This window comes from Diospyros lotus, chromosome 6 (genome assembly GCF_014633365.1).
Source record: "Diospyros lotus cultivar Yz01 chromosome 6, ASM1463336v1, whole genome shotgun sequence".
NCBI classification, from domain to species: Eukaryota; Viridiplantae; Streptophyta; class Magnoliopsida; order Ericales; family Ebenaceae; genus Diospyros; species Diospyros lotus.
In genome coordinates, this window is record NC_068343.1 from 6,085,844 (window position 1) to 6,107,149 (window position 21,306).

General features: G+C 37.6%; 2 protein-coding genes across 2 annotated transcripts; both read left to right on the top strand.

Annotated features, from left to right (window-relative positions):
- Positions 1 to 5,245: 5,245 nt before the first annotated feature.
- LOC127803414 (leucine-rich repeat receptor-like serine/threonine-protein kinase BAM1) lies at positions 5,246 to 9,652 on the top strand. Its single transcript, XM_052339616.1, has 2 exons — positions 5,246 to 7,897; positions 8,731 to 9,652. The coding sequence occupies exons 1-2, from the start codon at positions 5,314 to 5,316 to the stop codon at positions 9,198 to 9,200; spliced, it is 3,054 nt and encodes a 1,017-aa protein (XP_052195576.1). The 5' UTR covers positions 5,246 to 5,313; the 3' UTR covers positions 9,201 to 9,652.
- A 3,618-nt stretch (positions 9,653 to 13,270) lies between these two features.
- LOC127803415 (leucine-rich repeat receptor-like serine/threonine-protein kinase BAM1) lies at positions 13,271 to 18,063 on the top strand. The gene is made up of 2 exons (XM_052339617.1): positions 13,271 to 16,192; positions 16,830 to 18,063. Exons 1-2 carry the CDS (start codon positions 13,606 to 13,608, stop codon positions 17,273 to 17,275), a joined length of 3,033 nt encoding a protein of 1,010 aa, XP_052195577.1. The 5' UTR covers positions 13,271 to 13,605; the 3' UTR covers positions 17,276 to 18,063.
- The last annotated feature ends 3,243 nt before the right edge of the window (positions 18,064 to 21,306 follow it).

The window sequence follows — 21,306 nt, forward strand, 5'->3', positions numbered from 1 at the left end:
GTTATTTTTTTATTTATTCGTATTTTATTTTTATAATAGAAAAGATGTTATAAGATTTATCAAATTTAAAATATATATATTAGTATTAAATAGTTTTAATTTAATAAATAATTAAATTTATTTAATAGAAAAATTATTCTTAAAATTTTAAATAGAACGTCTTTTTAAAATTTTTATTCTTAAAAATAATTTTTCAGAATAACAAACTAAATAGGTTTTCAATTTTTTAAAAATAAATTATCAAAATAGAAAATTTAGAATTAAAACACAAAAGAACTGACTTAAAAATTTTTTGCACCGAATTTAGAGATTCCCTGTGAAAATTTATCCTTTGTTCCTCAATATACGTAAATCTCTGCGATCGGGGAATAACCCGCGATTCCCGAAGCGAGTTTTAGTTGGCAATTGGGTTATGGACAAGGTACAACTTTTTAGAGCCCTCAAACAATTTCTCTAAATTACTTACTATACATTATCTTATAGGGATAGGCATTAGAGCCTTGAACCATGGAATTATTAAGTGGTGAACATTGTTTTACGTGATAATTTGTGATTGATTTAGGTAAATGTTAATAAGATTTAAAATACTTACTGAATTGCTCAAACCTCTTCCGCTGTAGTAGGAAGCATACTGATCATATGTCCCTGCAGGAGATAGCAAAGCAAAGACAAAAAGCTGTGTAACGGATAATAAGGCATGGCATGGCCCCCAGAGTGAAAAGATTTGTCTTCTAGAAATGAAAATTTAAGTACAGAAAATATGTTATGCCCGAACATATATATAATGAAGTGGAACATTGATTGTTGTTACTTAAGTGGATGAAATAATTAGATGAAGTAGCTAGCCAGCTAGGCATGGATCGAGGGGTATTAATGGCTATTTAATAGTTGGGGGGGAATCGGTGCAAAAGGAAGGGGACAAGCTGAACAGCCTCCGAGGCGTTAGAAAATTGGGATTTATGGAAACGACGTGTTTTGTGGGAGGCTGCTGGGAGCTGCTAAGGCGCATTGGACTTAGCGGCATTTTTACTTTACTCAACTTGTCTTAATTTGTATTGGTTTTATTTAAATATTAATGTTTTATATTTAATATATCAATATAAAATATCACTCAAAATATTAAATTTGAGTATCTAAATAATATCTTTATTTTTTTTTCTCATTTATATGAGTTGGTTATGTAGATTTTAGGTAAATTCAAATAAGTTTTGAATATAATAATAACGTTATTTGAGCTTATTTTATAATTTTGAATGATAACTTTTATCATATAAAACCGTTCATCATTTAAAATCATGAAATAAAACAAAGAGCATTGCCTAATGCCTACCCTCTAATTTCGTTAAAAGATAAACAAAGCAAAAAATGAGAGAGGGTCACGCGAAAGGCGCTTGGGGAAAGCAGGTGAGGAGAGTTGTAATATTAGGTAAAAAGTGGGATTTAATTAGATATAAGGGGATTGATTGATGGAGAGCTAGCTGGACAGCAGCAGCAGCAGCCCCATTTGTTTGCTTTTAAATAAAACTTAAGGAAACACAGTGTTTCGGGGGACTCATCATCATCATCGTCGTCGTCGTCGATGATCTCGAAATGGACACTTTGCTTTAGATGCCATTGCCATTGCCATTGCCACTGCCAGCCAACAACGTCATTGTTTTTGGCCCTCTTTGCTCTTCCACACCCCATCACACCACACCACACCACACACCACTCATCTTGCTTGGGACCTAGCAAATTATCTTCGTTAGTTTCTTGCAACTTATCCTTTTCCGAGCCCACGCCACTCCACGCCCCCGCCCCACGAGGACCCTTGGCTCATTTTATACAAAATGCCCCTTTGAATATCTTCACGAAAATGAATTATTGATAAAAATACCAAAATTTGATACTCAATAGCATAATATTTGATAACCAATCTGAATTGCTCCTGTTACAATAAATTTGACATCTTTTTAGGATTTAGTATAGATTAATTTGACATTTTTTTTTTTTTTAAATTCCTTAACAACGTTACGAGGATAATATAAAATTGATATAAAAATGAAAATTAATGTATAATTATTAGATATTGGTTGTGGAGATTAACATTTTTGTATGTTATTAATAATCAAACATAAATATGTTGGGCAATGGCCACCCACCCACCCACCCACCCAATCATTCATCGTTGCCACTGTTACTATTTGTATGGATTGATGATTATCATCATTTTTGTTCCTCCTTTTAATCTCTCCGTTATTCAGAAAGATTCTTCTTTCTAAGGCACCCAACCCACAGAGAAAAGAAGAGAACACGCAACAGGAAAAATAGAAATAGAAAGCTGTTACGCGAAGAACGAACATCCCACTTTCGACTTTGACCGGAGCAGGAATCGGGTACGACGATTCTGGCTTCCTTCATCATGTGGGTCCAGTTGATGGGAGTGATGTTTGGGGTGCATCCCGCACGCACCCGCGGACTTCTCTGTAAATTAATCAAGCGAGTTTGCGGCTGTCTCGCCGCATGCACCATTAATTACTCCCCCCACTTTCTTGGTGATTAAACGTGCACCTGCTAAGTACGCTTAATAATATGATTTCACTGTGGAACTTGGTGAGATTAGGTAACTTTGCCACCACAAAACCAACCTTTGCGTTTAAGCTTCAAATAAATTATTTTACGAATTAATCATCAATAATAATTAAAAATATTTAAATATTCAATTTTACCCCTAAACGTGATTTTTTTACTCATAATCTAAACCATTAAGAAGAGTTATCTTGTTATGTTCGTTGGAGAATTTAACTTAGTCTAACGGCATATTATAAATATGTAGATAGATAGATAGATAGATATTATTATTTTTTTAGTAAAAATATTTGTTTGTATAAAATTGTTTTACATAAAAAAAATTATCATTTATTTTTTATTTTTATTTGCAATGTTTGGTTTACACTAATGTCGACATTCAAAATTAGGCAACCGTGATTTGTAGGCCCACAATGAGAAAATAAGCCAAAAACGCAAAGAAGAGAAATAAAATAGAACGTACATGAAAATTTTTTACGTGATTCGGCCAGAATGATGCCTACTCTACGACTGTTTTTTTGAATATTCTGATAGAATAACAGTATATCATTTCTTACCCTCATTTTATAATAATTTTTTATCACTATTTATAGTGTGGATGTTTACAATTTACATAAAATTCAAAATAATAGAATAATATTATGGAGACAATATGTCATTATCAATTTCATAAAACTGGGAGTGAGCTTCGTATTATCAGGGATCTAGTTTGCTTCAAATAACATAAGTGGATCTCTGCCTCTAGTTATTAAGTAACAATGTTATTATGTGACTTGAATGGTTAGGCTAGCAAACTGGGAGCATCGCTAGGAGCTCGTTTAGTTGCCTTGGGAGCTTGTCAGAGCTCACTTGATTCCGTAATCTAAGCTCGAATTTCAGCGACGTGTGATCTTGTTCTAACGAGCTCGACATTGGGCCTATTGAGCTTCAAGCAATTGGGCTGTTTGCTGGATCGAACCCAACCCATAAAAAGTGATGCAAAAAATACCCATAACATATAATATACCTTGAAATGTATTCAAATATTATGTTTTTCGTTTGTATATATTTATGTAAACATTGAAAAATATACTTCACATATTTTTTAGAAAATTATTTTTGTTAAAAAGAGTTTTTATATAATATTATATGAAAAATGTTTTTAAGTAAAGAGATACTTTTCATCATATTTCTTTTCTACTCACTATTAGGGATGGCAATTGCAACCGAAATCGTAGAGAACCGAATCAGTCAACGCAGTTAAAAATCGTTTGACTGGGTGATGGTTTAGTTTGGGGAAAAACCGAACACTATTTTAATGGGTACGGTTTGATTATGGTTTTCACTAAAATCAAACCAAAACCCGAATCAAAACCAAACCGAATGGTGGGTAACCGAACTAAACCGAATATATATATATATAATATTTTATATACATCCCAACCCACTCGAGCCTAGCCAACCCCAGCCCAATTGCCTTGCTTGTAAACCCTTATCCCTTCCTCTTCTCCTTTCTCTCTCAACCTCGCTCTCGCTCTCTCTCACCTTCGATGTCTCTCGCTCTCTGCCTCTCGCTCGTCCACGCGCCCTCGGCCTCGTTCTCTGCATTTCTCTTACTCTTGCTCTCGCTCGCCCTTACTGGATCTCTCTTGATCTCGCTAGGGCTCAGCCCCTCTTGCCCTCACTAGCCCTCAATCTCTCTCACCCTCGCTGCCTCTTTTCTCTTGCTCGTCCGTGCGCGCTCACCATCGCTCTCTGCATCTCTCTTGCTCTTGCTTGCCTTCGCTGGATCTCTCTTGCTCTCGCTAGGGCTCGGCCCCTCTTGCTCTTACTCGTCGGCTTGCTTGGCCAGTCGACTTCGCCCACCCTTGCTTGGTATGGTCTATCTTCTTTTAGTTCTTTGATTCTCTTTATTGATAGCTAAAAAACTACTAAAAGAATCAAAATCATAGAACTTCATTTCATTATTATGCAACTCTTTTCATTTCAAATGACAAACTTTGAGTTCAATACCAAATTGAACAATCCCTAAACTTGCAGAGAATACCCATATTCTTTGGTAATGAGATCCAAATTATTTACTACAATAGAGCTTTGTATGAGATTATGCTAGGAATTTGGGACGATTCATTAAATCGCCAATTGCCATTTGCCCATACTTTCTCATATTACTAAAAGAGTGTGCTTCGTGCATGTGCATTTGATGAGAACCAAAAGATAAACAATCCCTTTGCAATCAATTTACGAAGAAGATATTAATATTGTTAATGAAGGTATTAACTTTTGTAACTAATTTTTTTTAACTTAAATTATAATTTAATTATGCAAATATTAATTTATTGATCTTAACAATTGTAGGTTTGAAGATGTGATTTTCTATTCAAGAAGTTCTGTAACTTTATGTAAGAATAAAGTAACTTTATTAGAATTTGTTTTTGTTTATTGTGAAATTATCAAAAAAAAAATATGAATACTCTTTATTTTTGTTTGTTGGTATGGATTAAATTAAAAAAATCATAGTTAAATTGAAATTAAATGATTTGATTATGGTTTTGACAAAAATTAAAATCAAACAGAATCATTGACAACCCTAGTCACCATTTAGTTTTTACAATTTACATAAATATTTCATAAAAAATTCCATACGCTGAAACGAAAATATAAAAACAACGAAGTTCGTGCGTCCTCACATGCTGGCTCTACTAACTGGACTCTCCCTCCCTCGCTCCCACCCTCCCTCACTCTCTCTCTCCGAAAACAGACAAAATGCGATTTCTACTCTTCCTACTACTACTGCTAATCTACTTGCATCTTCACCGTCTAACTGCTGCTCGTCTGCCGCAATACAAGGCCCTGCTCTCCCTGAAAGCAGCCATCTCCGACGACTCCCAAACGCTGTCCTCCTGGGACATCTCCACTAGCCATTGCACATGGTCTGGGGTCACGTGCGATTCATACCGCCACGTCATAGCGCTAGACATCTCTGGCCGCAACCTCTCCGGTACTCTCTCCTCCGATGTCGGCCACCTTCGCTTCCTCCTTCACCTCACTGTTGCCGTCAACCAGATCTCCGGTCCTATTCCACCTGAAATCTCCCTAATATCCGGCCTGCGCTACCTCAATCTCTCCAACAATGTGTTCAATGAAACATTCCCTTCGCAACTGGCTCGTCTTAAAAGCCTCCAAGTGCTGGACCTTTATAACAATAACATGACCGGAGTCCTACCTGTCGTCGTCTCCGAAATGACAAGCCTCCGCCACCTTCACCTTGGCGGCAATTACTTCTCCGGTACCATTCCCCTGGAGTACGGCCGCTTTCCATCCCTGGAGTACCTGGCGGTTTCAGGCAACGAGCTGGTCGGCGCTATTCCTCCTGAAATCGGAAACTTATCGACGCTACAACAACTCTATGTCGGGTACTACAACGCCTTTTCCGGAGGAATACCACCAGAGATCGGAAACTTATCCGGGCTCATCCGATTCGACGGTGCGAACTGTGGCCTCACCGGCGAGATTCCGCCAGAGATTGGCAAGCTTCAGAACTTGGACACTCTGTTTCTACAAGTGAACGCCCTCTCCGGACCGCTTACCACGGAGCTTGGTTACTTGAAGAGCTTGAAATCAATGGATCTATCAAACAACGTGTTTTCCGGGGAAATACCAGCCTCATTTGCTGAGCTCAAGAACTTAACACTTCTCAATCTATTCCGAAACAAGCTCCACGGCTCCATACCGGACTTCATCGCCGATTTGCCGAAGCTGGAGGTGTTGCAACTCTGGGAGAACAACTTCACCGGCAGCATACCTCAAGGTTTGGGGACGAATGGAAAGCTTCAACTCGTCGATCTCTCTTCGAATAAACTAACCGGAACTCTTCCTCCAAATTTGTGCTCCAGTAATTCTCTGCAAACATTAATCACTTTAGGCAACTTCTTGCTCGGTCCCATTCCAGAATCGCTAGGCGAATGCCAATCGCTGAGCCGAATTCGCATGGGAGAGAACTATCTTAATGGCTCGATTCCGAAGGGCCTCCTGAGCCTTCCTAAGCTCACGCAGGTCGAACTTCAAGACAATCTTCTATCTGGAGGATTTCCTGAAACTCATTCAACATCTGTCAGTCTTGGACAGATTAGTCTGTCCAATAACCATCTCACTGGTTCATTACCGGCGAGTATTGGCAACTTTTCCGCCGTCCAGAAGCTTCTGCTAGATGGAAATCAGTTCTCTGGCGGCATTCCTCCTGAAATCGGGAGGTTGCAACAGCTATCAAAGATTGACTTCAGCCACAACAGTTTCTCTGGCCCAATTGCCCCGGAAATCAGCAAGTGCAGGTTCTTGACTTTCCTTGACCTCAGCCGGAACCAGCTCTCGGGCGAAATTCCGACTGAGATTACAGGTATGCGGATACTGAATTACTTGAATGTGTCCAAAAACCACTTAGTGGGAAGCATTCCAGCCTCCATAGCTTCAATGCAAAGCCTGACTTCCGTTGATTTTTCGTATAATAATCTATCTGGCCTAGTCCCGGGCACTGGTCAGTTCAGTTACTTCAACTATACTTCTTTTCTTGGCAATCCTGAACTCTGCGGCCCGTACTTGGGTCCTTGCAAAGATGGGATCGCCAGTAGCACTCACCAGGGGCATGTTAAGAGGTCATTCTCAGCTTCTTTGAAGCTGTTGCTTGTTGTTGGGTTGCTAGTTTGTTCAATTGTTTTTGCGATTGCTGCAATAATCAAGGCCCGATCACTGAAGAAGGCAAGTGAGGCACAGGCATGGAAGCTCACCGCATTCCAACGTCTGGATTTCACTTGTGATGATGTCTTGGATTGCCTGAAGGAAGACAACATTATAGGTAAAGGAGGTGCTGGTATTGTTTACAAGGGTGCGATGCCAAATGGTGACCAGGTTGCAGTGAAAAGGTTGCCAGGAATGAGTTGTGGGTCATTCCATGACCATGGTTTCAATGCAGAGATACAGACCCTTGGGAGGATTAGGCACCGTCACATTGTAAGATTATTGGGGTTCTGTTCAAACCACGAAACAAATCTTTTAGTTTACGAGTACATGCCCAATGGTAGCTTAGGAGAAGTGCTTCATGGCAAGAAAGGGGGCCATCTGCACTGGGACACAAGGTATAAGATTGCAGTGGAAGCTGCCAAGGGCCTCTGTTATCTTCACCATGATTGTTCCCCTATTATCCTCCATCGAGATGTGAAGTCCAACAATATCCTGCTTGATTCCAATTTTGAAGCACATGTGGCTGATTTTGGCCTGGCCAAGTTCTTGCAGGATTCCGGCACTTCTGAGTGCATGTCAGCTATTGCTGGTTCATATGGATATATTGCACCAGGTAAATTACTTTTTGGTTTTTCAGTATGTTTATTATCTGTCTACAGAACTGCAAAGTCCTTAATTTGTTAAATATGCTTGAAATTCCTGCTGTTTACTTTTGACTCATATACTGATTAGTTGAAAAACTTTTGTTATTACATCAACTAATTTCGACCCTTCAGCTTAGTTATGTCGTTCAATTTGACTTTGTCATCGTGATCCTTTCTGGCATTTGAAAATATTTGGAACGAAAACGCTATTTAAACTCAATAGTACTTCTGGAATTATGTATAATACTCAACATTAATAGTTAGTTACTCACAAATGATTATTTATTGGATAGTGAATAATCATCTGTAAGTAACAAAGCATTAATGTTGGATATTACACTAAGTGTCAGAATTGTCAAATTTCCATATCTGAATATCATTTTCATATTTGGAACAATAAAAATAAGTCACTTTATTTTGCGGTGGCATTAAATGAGCTTCTGTTACTCTCTTGGTTTTTGACTGAAAAGTTCAGCAAGTGATTGGCCTGTCGTCCTTAAATGGGCCCGCCCATTTATGAAGCGGAAGTGATCTTATAACATGTTTGATGTATTTATATAGTTGGGACATCTAAGTTGTCACCTCATGTGTAGGGCCTCCACCGAACTACTGGTGCTTCCTTGAGCTTATGTTATTTAAGAACAATTTGATGAAGTTCACAATATGTTGTAGAAAGGATATGCAGAGTTGTCTGCACGGATTGTAGGCTTTAAAATTTGAACCAACTTCTTATAGCATTGTGAACAATCATTTTGATTAGCATATTTTTATATTTGAGTTCAGTTCAAACTTGCTTTTGCAGAATACGCCTACACACTCAAGGTTGATGAGAAGAGTGATGTTTACAGCTTTGGGGTAGTTCTTTTAGAACTTGTAAGTGGCAGAAAACCAGTTGGGGAGTTTGGTGATGGAGTAGACATAGTACAGTGGGTGAGGAAGATGACTAATGGGCAGAAGGAAGGGGTGCTAAAGATCCTTGACCCAAGACTTCCCACAGTCCCCATCCATGAGGTGATGCACGTATTCTATGTGGCAATGCTCTGCGTTGAAGAACAGGCGGTTGAGCGCCCTACGATGCGGGAAGTTGTCCAAATACTAACAGAGCTGCCAAAGCAACCCAGTCAAAAACAGGGAGGAGACTTGACTGATTCACCCCCGCCTCCAGCCAGTGCAGTAGAGTCTCCTATTGCAGCACCTAAGGATGCAAGAGAACGCCATCAGCCACCAGTGCCGCCGCCTCAGTCTCCACCACCTGATCTGCTGAGCATTTGAAGAGTGTTTGTTTTCCTCCTCTTGTCATTACCTTTCCTTGGTTAATTAAGTGGGTGGGATGGGTTTAATCTTTTATACTTTAGGGCGTGGTTCGTTAACTTTGTAAGTTTTCTTATGTACAGTTTTTTTTTTTTTTGGGGGGGGGGCGTGTTCTCTTTTAACGAAGTCTCCTTGATTGCTCGTGTTCTAGTCATGTTTATGGCCCTGCCAGTTCTGCTAGTGTTAGCTTTTCCAAGGAGAGAGAATCTGATGGCTTCGACCAAACAATCCATCGCTTATTTCACCATTCCTGCATGTGACAAACGAGCCGGTGCCACTAAGCCCATTGCGGAAGTTTTTCTGTTCCAACTGATCATTATAAGATATCTTTATAATGTAGTCATGCTATTACTCAAGGCCCCTTTTTGTACAAGAAATCTAATTTTGTGTTTCTAACTTCCTAATATTTTTTTTTTCTAATTTTAGTTTACTATAATCTCTCGGAGATGTTGCAATTTGTTAAGAAGTGGGGGGGCGGGGGGGAGATGTCAAAAAAAAAAAAAAAGAGGCAATGCCAGGAAGGCCCATTGCTAGTAGGGGCATTCACATGGCCTGAATTTTTAGGGAGAGAAATTAATAATAGTTCGGAATTAACAATCTTCGCCTGCTAAAAATATTTTAGCACGTGAGAAGTATTTTTTTTTAACTCCACAGTAAGGTTTGATTTGATTTAGTTTATTTAAGACTTTGTACAAAATTATTTGGTTGGTTAAAAAATTTATAGTTTTATTTTAATGTTTCACAAAAAAAAAAAAAATTACAAGAGCATTCGTGGGAAAAGTTCCTTATTATTTATTATTATTTTTTTTTTTACTTTAGAGAGCCAAGTTTTGCAGCACTTTTGGCGCCTCCTACTTAACCAGCCTTCTTTACTCTATTAATTTTATTTGGGCTGACTTCATAAATTGATGATTTGTTCTTGTGTTTATTGTCTATTTAGTTGTGTTAGGATATTAGATTTATAACAAATCAAAATTAAATTATTAAGCACATAAATGAATACAGAATTTTAACGTGAAATTTTAAATTAAAAAAAATTACCCATAAAAAAATAAAATATCACTATAATGATATTAGTATAATAATTTCAGGGTATTGAACACTTATTTAGAAACATAACACTTATCTATAGATGTACACAAAATTTTATTCTGATAAAAAAAATGAGTTAAAATGATACAGATTTTTTTTGTATTTCAGTTTTTAATTTTGAATTTATTTTCAATTTTGTATTTTGAGTATTTATTTTAAAATTGCTGAAAATATGTTTTTTTTTTTATCTATAATGTTTTTCACGTTTTAAAAATTTTAGCGCATTTATGATGAAAACAACTAAAATAATTTTTTGTTATTTTTAGTTTTTTTATAAAATTTTTCTTTATTCTTAAAAATATATTTTTAAAAATATGAAAATAAAAATGTTTTCATTGTTTTAAAAAACTAAAAACGGCATGAAAATAACAAAGAGAACATGGTCTAAGTCTTTAGTTTAAGATAAATCACAATCACAATTAAATTTGATATTCTAATCACACTCAAATTTGAAATCTTAATCACAATCAAATTAAGAGTCTTAATCTAGATAAATTTAAATTTTGAGTCACAAATATCACAATCTTCACCTTGATACAAAATTTAAAAATGTAATTATTCATAATTTTTTCTTTCAACAAAATTATAGAGAATTAATCTCTTCGATGAATACCAACCAAATCCATACTTGAGAAATACAAATTAAATCTACAAAACTTTTACTGCAATGGATTTCTTCAGTCACACTCAAAGCATATGCAATAAAATTAGCCTTAACATACATTTTCAATAGATTTGATATTTTTCCTGAGTCTATCTTTAATAATACAATATTATGATAGATTGGTACTTTTTGTCAAGTTTAACTAAGGACTTGACTTAACCTGAGACGATGACTTAGATGTATAACTCTTATTAATTTCAAACTCCACCTAGATATCAAAACTCTACGGACCTATAAGGTTAGATTTTTTTGCAAACAAACCACGAAACATAGCAATCTCATCAAATATAATATTTTTGCTCATCACAACTTTAAATATTTTTGAATCTCATAACTTATAACTTTTAACACCAAATTTACAATCAAGGAAGACAGGCGTTTAGATGTTGGTTCTAATTTTTTATCATCAACATAAATAAATACATAACACACAAAAAAATTCAAATTATAATAATTTACAAAAGTACAAGATTATACACCTTCTAGAGTTTTCTTATCAATAAAAAAGGAATGAGACTGATTAAGTAGAAAATATGTCGTGTTTGCAATTTTAACCAAAAATGACTTAGATAAATCAAAATTAGACAGCAAACAACATTCATTTTCCATCAATGTTCTATTCATTTGCTCGGTTACACCATTTTGTTGTAGTATATTTGGAACTAATAAATGCCTTAAAATTCCTTTTTTTATGCAGAAATCATCAAATTTATTTGAATAAAATTTTAAATCATTATCTATGTAGAGATGTTTAATCTGTTTTTCAATTTATTTCTCATTCAGAGTATTATATTGTTTGAACATAACAAACACATCATTCTTTTATTTCAAAAAGAATATCCAAATTTTTCTAGAAAAATCATTAATGAAAGTCAATTTATATCTCTCACCAAGGAACTCTAGCAGGACTTTAGAGATCAAAATAGACATAGCCTAATGTCTTTTTTGCATTATAAATACCTTTATTAAATTTGACTCGTTTTTCTTACCAAACATTATGCTTACGAAACTCCAATTTTTCAAAACTTTGTCTTTCTAGAAGTTCTCTTTTGCTTAATTTAGCTATACTTATTTTACTCTATGTCTAATTTTATATGAAATTAAATTTTGAGTCACAATTATCATATGCTGGTTCAGGCAACTTTGTAACCGGGGGTTGATATCGCAAATAGCAACACTCACATCAAACGATAACTTGAGCTATGAGTATGTATATGCAATCTAAGTGATTATTTTAGTGAGTATATGGGGTTAACAGCACAATTATTAACTTCGAACAACCAAAGTTAACATGATTATTAGGAAATTTATTTTATTTAATGATTTTTCAGAAGATGATGCTGATGAAAGTCTTTCTGACTATTGTACATTTCTTTTGGTACTGGGAGGATTGTATTTTTTGTATTTATATATTTTTATTAGTTGTTAGATCTTCTAGTGTCATTTTTGGTCGGAACTTGGGAAATCTCCTAACTTAAAACTGTAAACATTTTTTAGTTGTACTTAATAAAATTTTTACTTTAAGAAGAAAAAATGCAAATCAAATGGTAGATATATATATATATATAAATATTAACTTAAAAGTATAATTTGTAGTAGAAAACATTTTAATGTCAAATTTGGGCCTGTTTTATCTTTCCCACAAAAAATGGAAAGCCCAATTAGCGAAAGCCCAAAATCAATGTCCTTGAAGTTCAACTCAAGTTCATGTGGTGACGACAATCCTTGTGCATTTGCCGATTGTTTCTGATCGAGTCTGGCGATTTTGACATCAACACTCGATAAAATTGTTGTCGACCGCATGTATTCTCAAAACTTTCAATAGGTTGGTTTGGTTGTAAAGTACCCCATGGTCATGGGCCTTGTCGGGAAAATGCGATTGGGTTGTCGGGAAAGAAAATGTAAGTTTTGCCTTAACAAATAAAATAAAATATTTAATGATAAACACATTTTAAAAAGGTTGAGTAAATCCACTTTGAACAATTGGGTTTTTCAAATTTTATTAAAAAAATGATATATTTATTGTGGAGCAATTCCTTTTCACAATTAAACAACTTTCATTAATTAGACTTCCAAAAAGACCATTTTATTGAAAATATAAAATCATAATTAAGTAACGCCTAAAGTTTTAATATTTCTTGCGCTAAAGCTTGTTAAAGGGAGAGAGAGTTTTAAATGATTATGGATAAAGACATTTGGAAAAAAAAAGAAAAGAAAAAGAAACCATGAATCATGGATGGATGTTCGTTCTATCTATCTATCTATCTATCTATTTTGGCGTGATCCAAATCCATTTCATGAGAGCGAGCTCCCAAACGCGTTGTAAGTGGTGCCGTGATTCAAACTCTTCGGCAGAAAGAGTGCTTACCTTTTTTTTTTTTTTTTGATTCGAAACGGCTCTCCCAACTTTTCCCCGTTTCGAAGGTAACAAAATGACAGCCAAAAACCAAAAAGCAGAGGCCGAAGGAGAAGGAGAAGAAGAAGAAGAAGAAGAAGAACGAAAATATTAAAAACCAACCCAAGACGAGAGGCCCCTCCCTCTGCCTCTGCCTCTGCCTTCTCTGCCTTTACCAACTCTTACCTTCTCTCTCTCGCACGCAAGCAGAGAAAATGCGATTTCAACTCTTCCTACTCCTGCTCCTACTCTTCTACTTGCAGCTTCACCGTCTAACCGCCGTTCGTCTGCCGGAATACAAGGCTCTGCTCTCCCTTAAAGCAGCCATCTCCGACCATTCTCAATCGCTTTCCTCATGGGACACCTCCACCAGCCATTGCACCTGGTCCGGGGTCACGTGCGATTCTCACCGCCACGTCATAGCTCTAGACATCTCCGGCCGCAACTTCTCCGGTACTCTCTCCCCCGATGTCGCCCACCTTCGCTTCCTCCTCAACCTCACTGTCGCTGTCAACCAGATCTCAGGTCCTGTTCCACCGGAGATCTCGTTCATATCCAGCCTCCGCTACCTCAACCTCTCCAACAATGTGTTCAATGAAACATTCCCTACGCAACTGGCTGCCCTTAAAAACCTCCAAGTGCTGGACCTTTACAACAACAACATGACCGGAGACCTACCTGTTGTCGTCTCCGAAATGGCAAGCCTCCGCCACCTTCACCTCGGTGGCAATTACTTCTCCGGTACCATTCCCCGGGAGTACGGCCTCTTTCCGTCCCTGGAGTACCTGGCTGTTTCGGGCAACGAGCTCGTCGGCGTTATTCCTCCTGAAATCGGGAACTTATCGACGCTTCAACAACTCTACATCGGTTACTACAACGCCTTTTCAGGTGGAATACCTCCAGAGATTGGAAACTTATCCCGACTCGTTCGGTTCGACGGCGCGAACTGTGGCCTCACAGGCGAGATTCCGCCAGAGATTGGCAAGCTTCAGAACTTGGACACTCTGTTCCTACAAGTGAACGCCCTCTCCGGACCGCTTACCACGGAGCTTGGTTACTTGAAGAGCTTGAAATCTATGGATCTATCCAACAACGTGTTGTCCGGCGAAATACCTGCCTCATTTGCGGAGCTCAAGAACTTAACACTCCTAAATCTTTTCCGAAACAAGCTCCACGGCTCCATACCGGACTTTGTCGGCGATTTGCCTGAGCTTGAGGTATTGCAACTCTGGGAAAACAACTTCACCGGCAGTATACCTCAAGGCTTGGGGACGAATGGAAAGCTTCAACTCGTCGATCTCTCTTCAAATAAACTAACTGGAACTCTTCCTCCAAATTTGTGCTCCGGCAATTCTCTGCAAACATTAATCACTCTGGGCAACTTCTTGTTCGGTCCCATTCCCGAGTCGCTAGGCAAATGCCAGTCGCTGAGCCGTATTCGCATGGGAGAAAACTATCATAACGGCTCGATTCCGAACGGCCTCTTGAGCCTGCCTAACCTCAAGCAGGTCGAACTTCAAGACAATCTTCTATCTGGGGGATTTCCTGAAACTCATTCCATATCTGTGAGTCTCGGGCAGATTAGTCTGTCCAATAATCATCTAATTGGTTCGTTACCGGCGAGTATTGGCAACTTTTCCTCCGTCCAGAAGCTTCTACTCGATGGAAATCAGTTTTCGGGGCGCATTCCTCCTGAAATAGGCAGATTGCAGCAGCTGTCAAAGATAGACTTTAGCCACAACAGTTTTTCCGGCCAAATCACCCCCGAAGTTAGCAAGTGCAGGCTATTGACTTTTCTTGACCTCAGCCGGAACCAGCTTTCAGGCGAAATTCCGACTGAGATTACAGGTATGCGGATACTGAATTACTTGAACTTGTCAAAAAACCACCTAGTGGGAAGCATTCCAGCATCCATAGCTTCAATGCAAAGCCTGACTTCCGTTGATTTTTCATATAATAATCTATCTGGCTTAGTCCCTGGCACCGGCCAGTTCAGTTACTTCAACTATACTTCGTTTCTTGGCAATCCTGAACTCTGTGGTCCATTCTTGGGACCTTGCAAAGATGGGGTCGCTAATAGGACTCACCAACGGCATGTTAAGGGGTCATTCTCAGCCTCTTTGAAGCTCTTGCTTGTTGTTGGGTTGCTAGTTTGTTCAATTGTTTTTGCGATTGCTGCAATAATCAAGGCCCGATCACTGAAGAAGGCAAGTGAGGCACGGGCATGGAAGCTCTCCGCATTCCAACGCCTGGATTTCACTTGCGATGATGTCTTGGATAGCCTGAAGGAGGATAATATTATAGGTAAAGGAGGAGCTGGGATTGTTTACAAGGGTGCGATGCCTAATGGTGACCAGGTTGCAGTGAAAAGGTTGCCAGCAATGAGTCGTGGTTCTTCTCATGACCATGGATTTAACGCAGAGATACAGACCCTTGGGAGGATTAGACACCGTCACATTGTCAGATTATTGGGTTTCTGTTCAAACCATGAAACAAATCTTTTAGTCTACGAATACATGCCCAATGGTAGCTTAGGAGAAGTGCTTCATGGCAAGAAAGGGGGCCATCTGCACTGGGACACAAGGTATAAGATTGCAGTGGAAGCTGCCAAGGGGCTTTCTTATCTTCATCATGATTGTTCCCCTATTATCCTCCATCGAGACGTGAAGTCCAACAACATTCTTCTTGATTCTAATTTTGAAGCACATGTGGCTGATTTTGGCCTGGCCAAGTTCTTGCAAGATTCGGGCACTTCTGAATGCATGTCGGCCATTGCTGGTTCATATGGATATATTGCACCAGGTAATATATTTTTTGTGTTTTAGTATGTTTATTATCTGTTCAGCTCTGGAAGCCCTTAATTTTTTAAATATGCCTGGAATTTCAGGATCTTACTTTTGACTCGCATACTAATTAGTGAAAAACTTTGGTTATTATATCGACTAATTTCTACAGTCCTGATAATGTGGTGGTCCATTTTTACTTTGTTATCGTGATTTATGATATGTGCCGGCATTTGAAAATATTTGTAAACCGTAAAAATCGGTCACTTTTTTCGGCTGTGGCATTAAATGAGTTTGTGTTACTGTTTTGGTTCTTGACTGAGATGTTCAGGAAGTTATGGGCCTGTCATCCATAAATGGGCATCAGACCTTTTATGGAAATGGTCTGCAACAAGTTTAGGTATTTATGTTGTTGGGACTTGGTACTTTAAAAAATAAATTTTGTCATTGTTTTAGGGCATCAACCAAACTATACTTGTCCTCCCAACCTTGTGTTATTTAAGAGAAGTTCAGTGACGTACAAATATTGTTGCACGAAGGATACGCACAGGTGTCTGCATGAATTATAAGGCCTCAAAATTTGAACTATCGCCCTATAGCATTGTGGGCAATCAATTTGATTAGTTATTGATTTCAACCCAAACTTGGTTTTGCAGAATACGCCTACACACTCAAGGTTGATGAGAAGAGCGATGTGTACAGCTTCGGGGTAGTTCTTTTAGAACTTGTGAGTGGCAGAAAACCAGTTGGGGAGTTTGGCGATGGAGTAGACATAGTACAGTGGGTGAGAAAGATGACCGATGGGCACAAGGAAGGGGTCTTAAAGGTCCTTGACCCAAGACTTCCCACAGTCCCCATCCATGAGGTGATGCACGTATTTTATGTGGCAATGCTCTGCGTTGAAGAACAGGCGGTTGAGCGTCCTACGATGCGGGAAGTTGTCCAAATTTTAACAGAGCTGCCAAAACCACCAAGTCAGAAACAGGGAGGAGACTTGACTGATTCACCGCCGCCCGCAGCCAATGCCGGAGACGGCAGGGAACACCATCAGCTACCAGTGCCGCCGCCTCAGTCTCCGCCACCCGATCTTCTGAGCATTTGAAATTCCTTAAACGGTAAGGGGAGGGGAGCCGGAGTGTTTGCTTTAGCATTCATGAATGTATTAATTATCTAAGGTTGTTTCTTTCTTTCTTTGTCGTTAATTAAGTGGGTTGAATGGGTTTTTACTCTTTTTAATTTTGAACTTTAGGGCGTGGTCAAGTAACGAGTGTTTGTACAGTGGGGGGGGAGGGGTGGGGGGTGTTCTCCTTTAACAAGTTTCTATGATTGCTCTCTGGTGATGTTAGCGTTTCTGAAGGAGGAGATAGAATCTAATGGCTTGGACTATATTGACAAATGTGTAAGGTTGCTTTATACGGCATGTATGTATATTAAATAATACAATAATGGAGAGCCGGGGGTGGGGGGGTGTTTTAAATGAGTGACAGCCCCAAGGCGGGCAAGGGTGGTGGGCCACAGGCTCAGAGTGAAGCGGCTTTCAAGTACCGAGACATGAGGGTTCACTAATTGAGATGAAAATCACCCTTTGCTTGTTCTGACTTCTTCAGGATTCAGTTCAAACTGTGGGCTGGTCTGAACCAAGGAGAGCTGGCATTTTCCTTTTACAGAAGCAATGATTAATCAACCCCGCCCTCCATTCACCGGCACATTGTGTTGTGTGTAAATCAAATTAGTTATTTATTTCAATTTCCTTGGTTGGTTGTTCCAAGTAATTGGCATGCACGTGACCCACGTTGCCATAGAACTGCTCCTTCGGGATCGGCCTGTTCGATTTTGTGGCATTATTTTGGTAATTTGAGACAAATATCTGATTGATAAATCACATCAAACAGTGAACTATTTGAATGAATGAATGAATGTTGCAAGTAGGTTGGCCGGATGGGATGGGATGGGATGGGATGGGGTTGAGCTGGAAATTATTTTTGCTATTGTGTGTTTGTCTAATGTCTACGCTACGCCACGCACAGTAATTGCGTGAACTGCTAGGAATACTTACCTTCCTTGTTGCCTGTACTTTTCAGTTTTTTTTTTTACTTTATTTCGCAAAAATGAAAAATGGAGGGGGTGGGGGGTAGGTAATAGGTTATCCACTTAAATTAAACAGCTAATTTAATTTTTGAATGTTATAGTTCATAATGAATTAATCTCAGTTAATAAATTTTTATTTTTGTTAAAATTTATTTATTTATTACTTGGTTAAATTATATTAACAAAAACTAACGTGGGATGTGTTAAATTAATTCTAAAATTAACATAAATTTTAGAATTTATATAAGTAAATTTTGGGTTGATTTTTATTATTAAAATTCAAAAAAAAATAAAAAATTAATGTTTTCGAGGTTCAAGATTAAAATATAAAATTAATTTATTTATCCTAGGTTCTTCCCTAATTAACATTGCAATGAAATTATGGTTGAGATAGTCGTAGGAGCCATAGAACAGAATCCTGATTCCTGACAGAGCCTCCTCGCAAAGAAGAAAGATGAAATAAAGCAAAAGAAAAAGGAAAAGGAAAATGATGTTGTATTGAGAGTAGAGAGAGAGGAGGGAGGAGAGCGGCATCATCAAGACTCAATACTCAATAGCAATATTTGGAGACTGTTCCCCACCGGATAAGGGGAAACACAGCTGGGCGTGGGTAATTCTGATTCATCAATCATCGACCAGTCAAATCTAAATCTCTGTGGAATGGGAATGGGAATGGGAATGGGTTTGACAGTTCATCTCCACTGTAGGGATCACTGTTAGTGTTATGAAAGAACTTTTTTTCTCTGTTTTCTTATTCTTCTTCTTGGCATGCATGCAGGTTAGGTAACAGAAAAAGAAAATGGTTTATTTATATATTACGTATCGGTATTGCATTGCCGTAACATTATTATTCTTGTTATTTGTGATTAAATTTTAGGTCAAAACAGCATTTATTTTCAAATATCAGCCATTTATTATATATTATTGTTTCTTAACCTTGATTATTATTTGTTGAGTGCTAAGCGGGGCAGAATTTGATCAAGCAGCTCTATATATAGTTAGGCATTAGCAAGGTGGTGGTGGTGGTTTAACGGTAGAGAGAGATACATCATCAAATATTAATTTGACACCCAACCTTCCTTCCTACCTACCCATTCTATTCATCACTCTACTCTTCTAGTCCAAAACTTTTCTAACTCAATTGGTGGTGGTGGTGGTGGTGGGTTGGAAATTGGAATTGCATCAATTATTATTATTATTATTATTATTATTATTTCATTAAACAAAGATTATGGGTTATTGGATAATCTTAGGCAGACCAAAACAATGCCTACCCTAACGTCCCCTTATTGCCAAGTGATTTAATTAATTATTATTATGTATAAAATCACAGTTCATTGTGTTATCTAATTAATTAATAATGTATATAGTACGTACGTAGTAGGGCTTGTCTTAGTTAATTAAGCCCATTGGGTGTGTATAGTCGAGCAAGCTTGCTTATATAGATATATAGATTATTATTAAATCATTGATCAATGATTGATTATCCCACCAAAACAACAACAACAAGAACAACAACAAAAGGAGGAAGCACTAGTGATCTCAAAATGACAAAACAACTTTAGGAAATTGTACGCACTATATCTTCAGATTCGGGGGCTTTCGACTGGGTGGGCAAGCATCTTTCAATTCAATACATTGCCCCATCCATGACTTGCGGGTCCTGTCCCCCCCGTTATTTTGTTTCTCCTTTCACTTCTTCACTCACTGGCTTGGCTTCTCTTCAGGCATCCAAGACAAATAAAGTATTTGTAATTAACCCAATGGATGAAGCAAGCACTGTTACAATAAATAAATAGATCTAGCACTAGCAAGCAATGTATGCGTAACGTATATATTGTCCTATGCGTACGTATATATATAATGTTGTGTTAGTCACATGCATATATAGTCAATTGAACTTCTAGTTAGTTCGTCGAATCGAATGTTGTCTTAATTATATTCTTGGGGAGAAATTTTGATTTTTGAACATATGAAAAACTAAAACAAATTAAGCAATTATTAATATATATATATATATTTGTGTAATTCTGGCTTTGCCATGCCACATATATATATATATATATAAACCACAGTTTTAGACGATCGGAAGAACTGTTTTGTCCAGATTTGGTGTGGTGTGGTCTGATCTTGTTACTCCTTTTTAACTTTTCGCCATTTGCATCTCATCTCAACAACTCCATTCAAACTTTTGGGTCATGTCTTTTGGCCCGTAGCCAACAGTCAACATTGCTGCCCTACTCTTCAGGTGATTGCATTGCAACCCATGTTCTTAGCCAGTGCCCAGTGGATAACTATTGCCAATTTGTTACATAAGAAATGCATTCATTCAAATGATTTCTAATACCATTTTTTCATTTGCTATTATTAATAAAAATTCACAAACTGCTACTATTTAAGCGTGCGTTTCATTAAAAACTAGACAATAACTCACAAACTATATACAATAAATAAATAAATAAAAATACCCTCTATATTGCCTTGTTATTCATCCTCCTTTTTTTTTCTTAATTACTTAGTTGAAAGGGGCAAATTCCATTATTTTAAGAGATTAAACAAACTCCTCATTAAATTTCGATGATATTATCATTAGTTTCTTTTTCACCCTGTAAACTTAATTATTATTATTATTATTAATAAAAAAATCACAGTGATGTTGAAAAGTTGTTAAAATTTTAAATTCCGAAAAAGATTGAAATTAAATTTTATTAAAAATCAAAGGGAGGGAGACAAATCCATGTTGGAGGTTCAATTTCAAAGCGACAGTGCACATGAAAGCCCATTATTGATGTCTCAGTCTCCCTTCTTTCCACGCCCACTTTGAACCCCGTCCCCACCAGTCAACTCTCTTGATCCTTTCTAATGCCCTCCGCCCTTCAAATAAAATTCCATGCTTCTATCCATGCTAAATCAATTTGTGTATGTATATAGACTATATATATCAAGGGGCCAGTCTCAGAAAAGCAAGCTTGAAAGGTAAGTGGGTGGTGGTGGCATAGCAAAAAGAAAGAAGGGGAAAGCTCATAAGTCTTTCTTCTTCCTTTT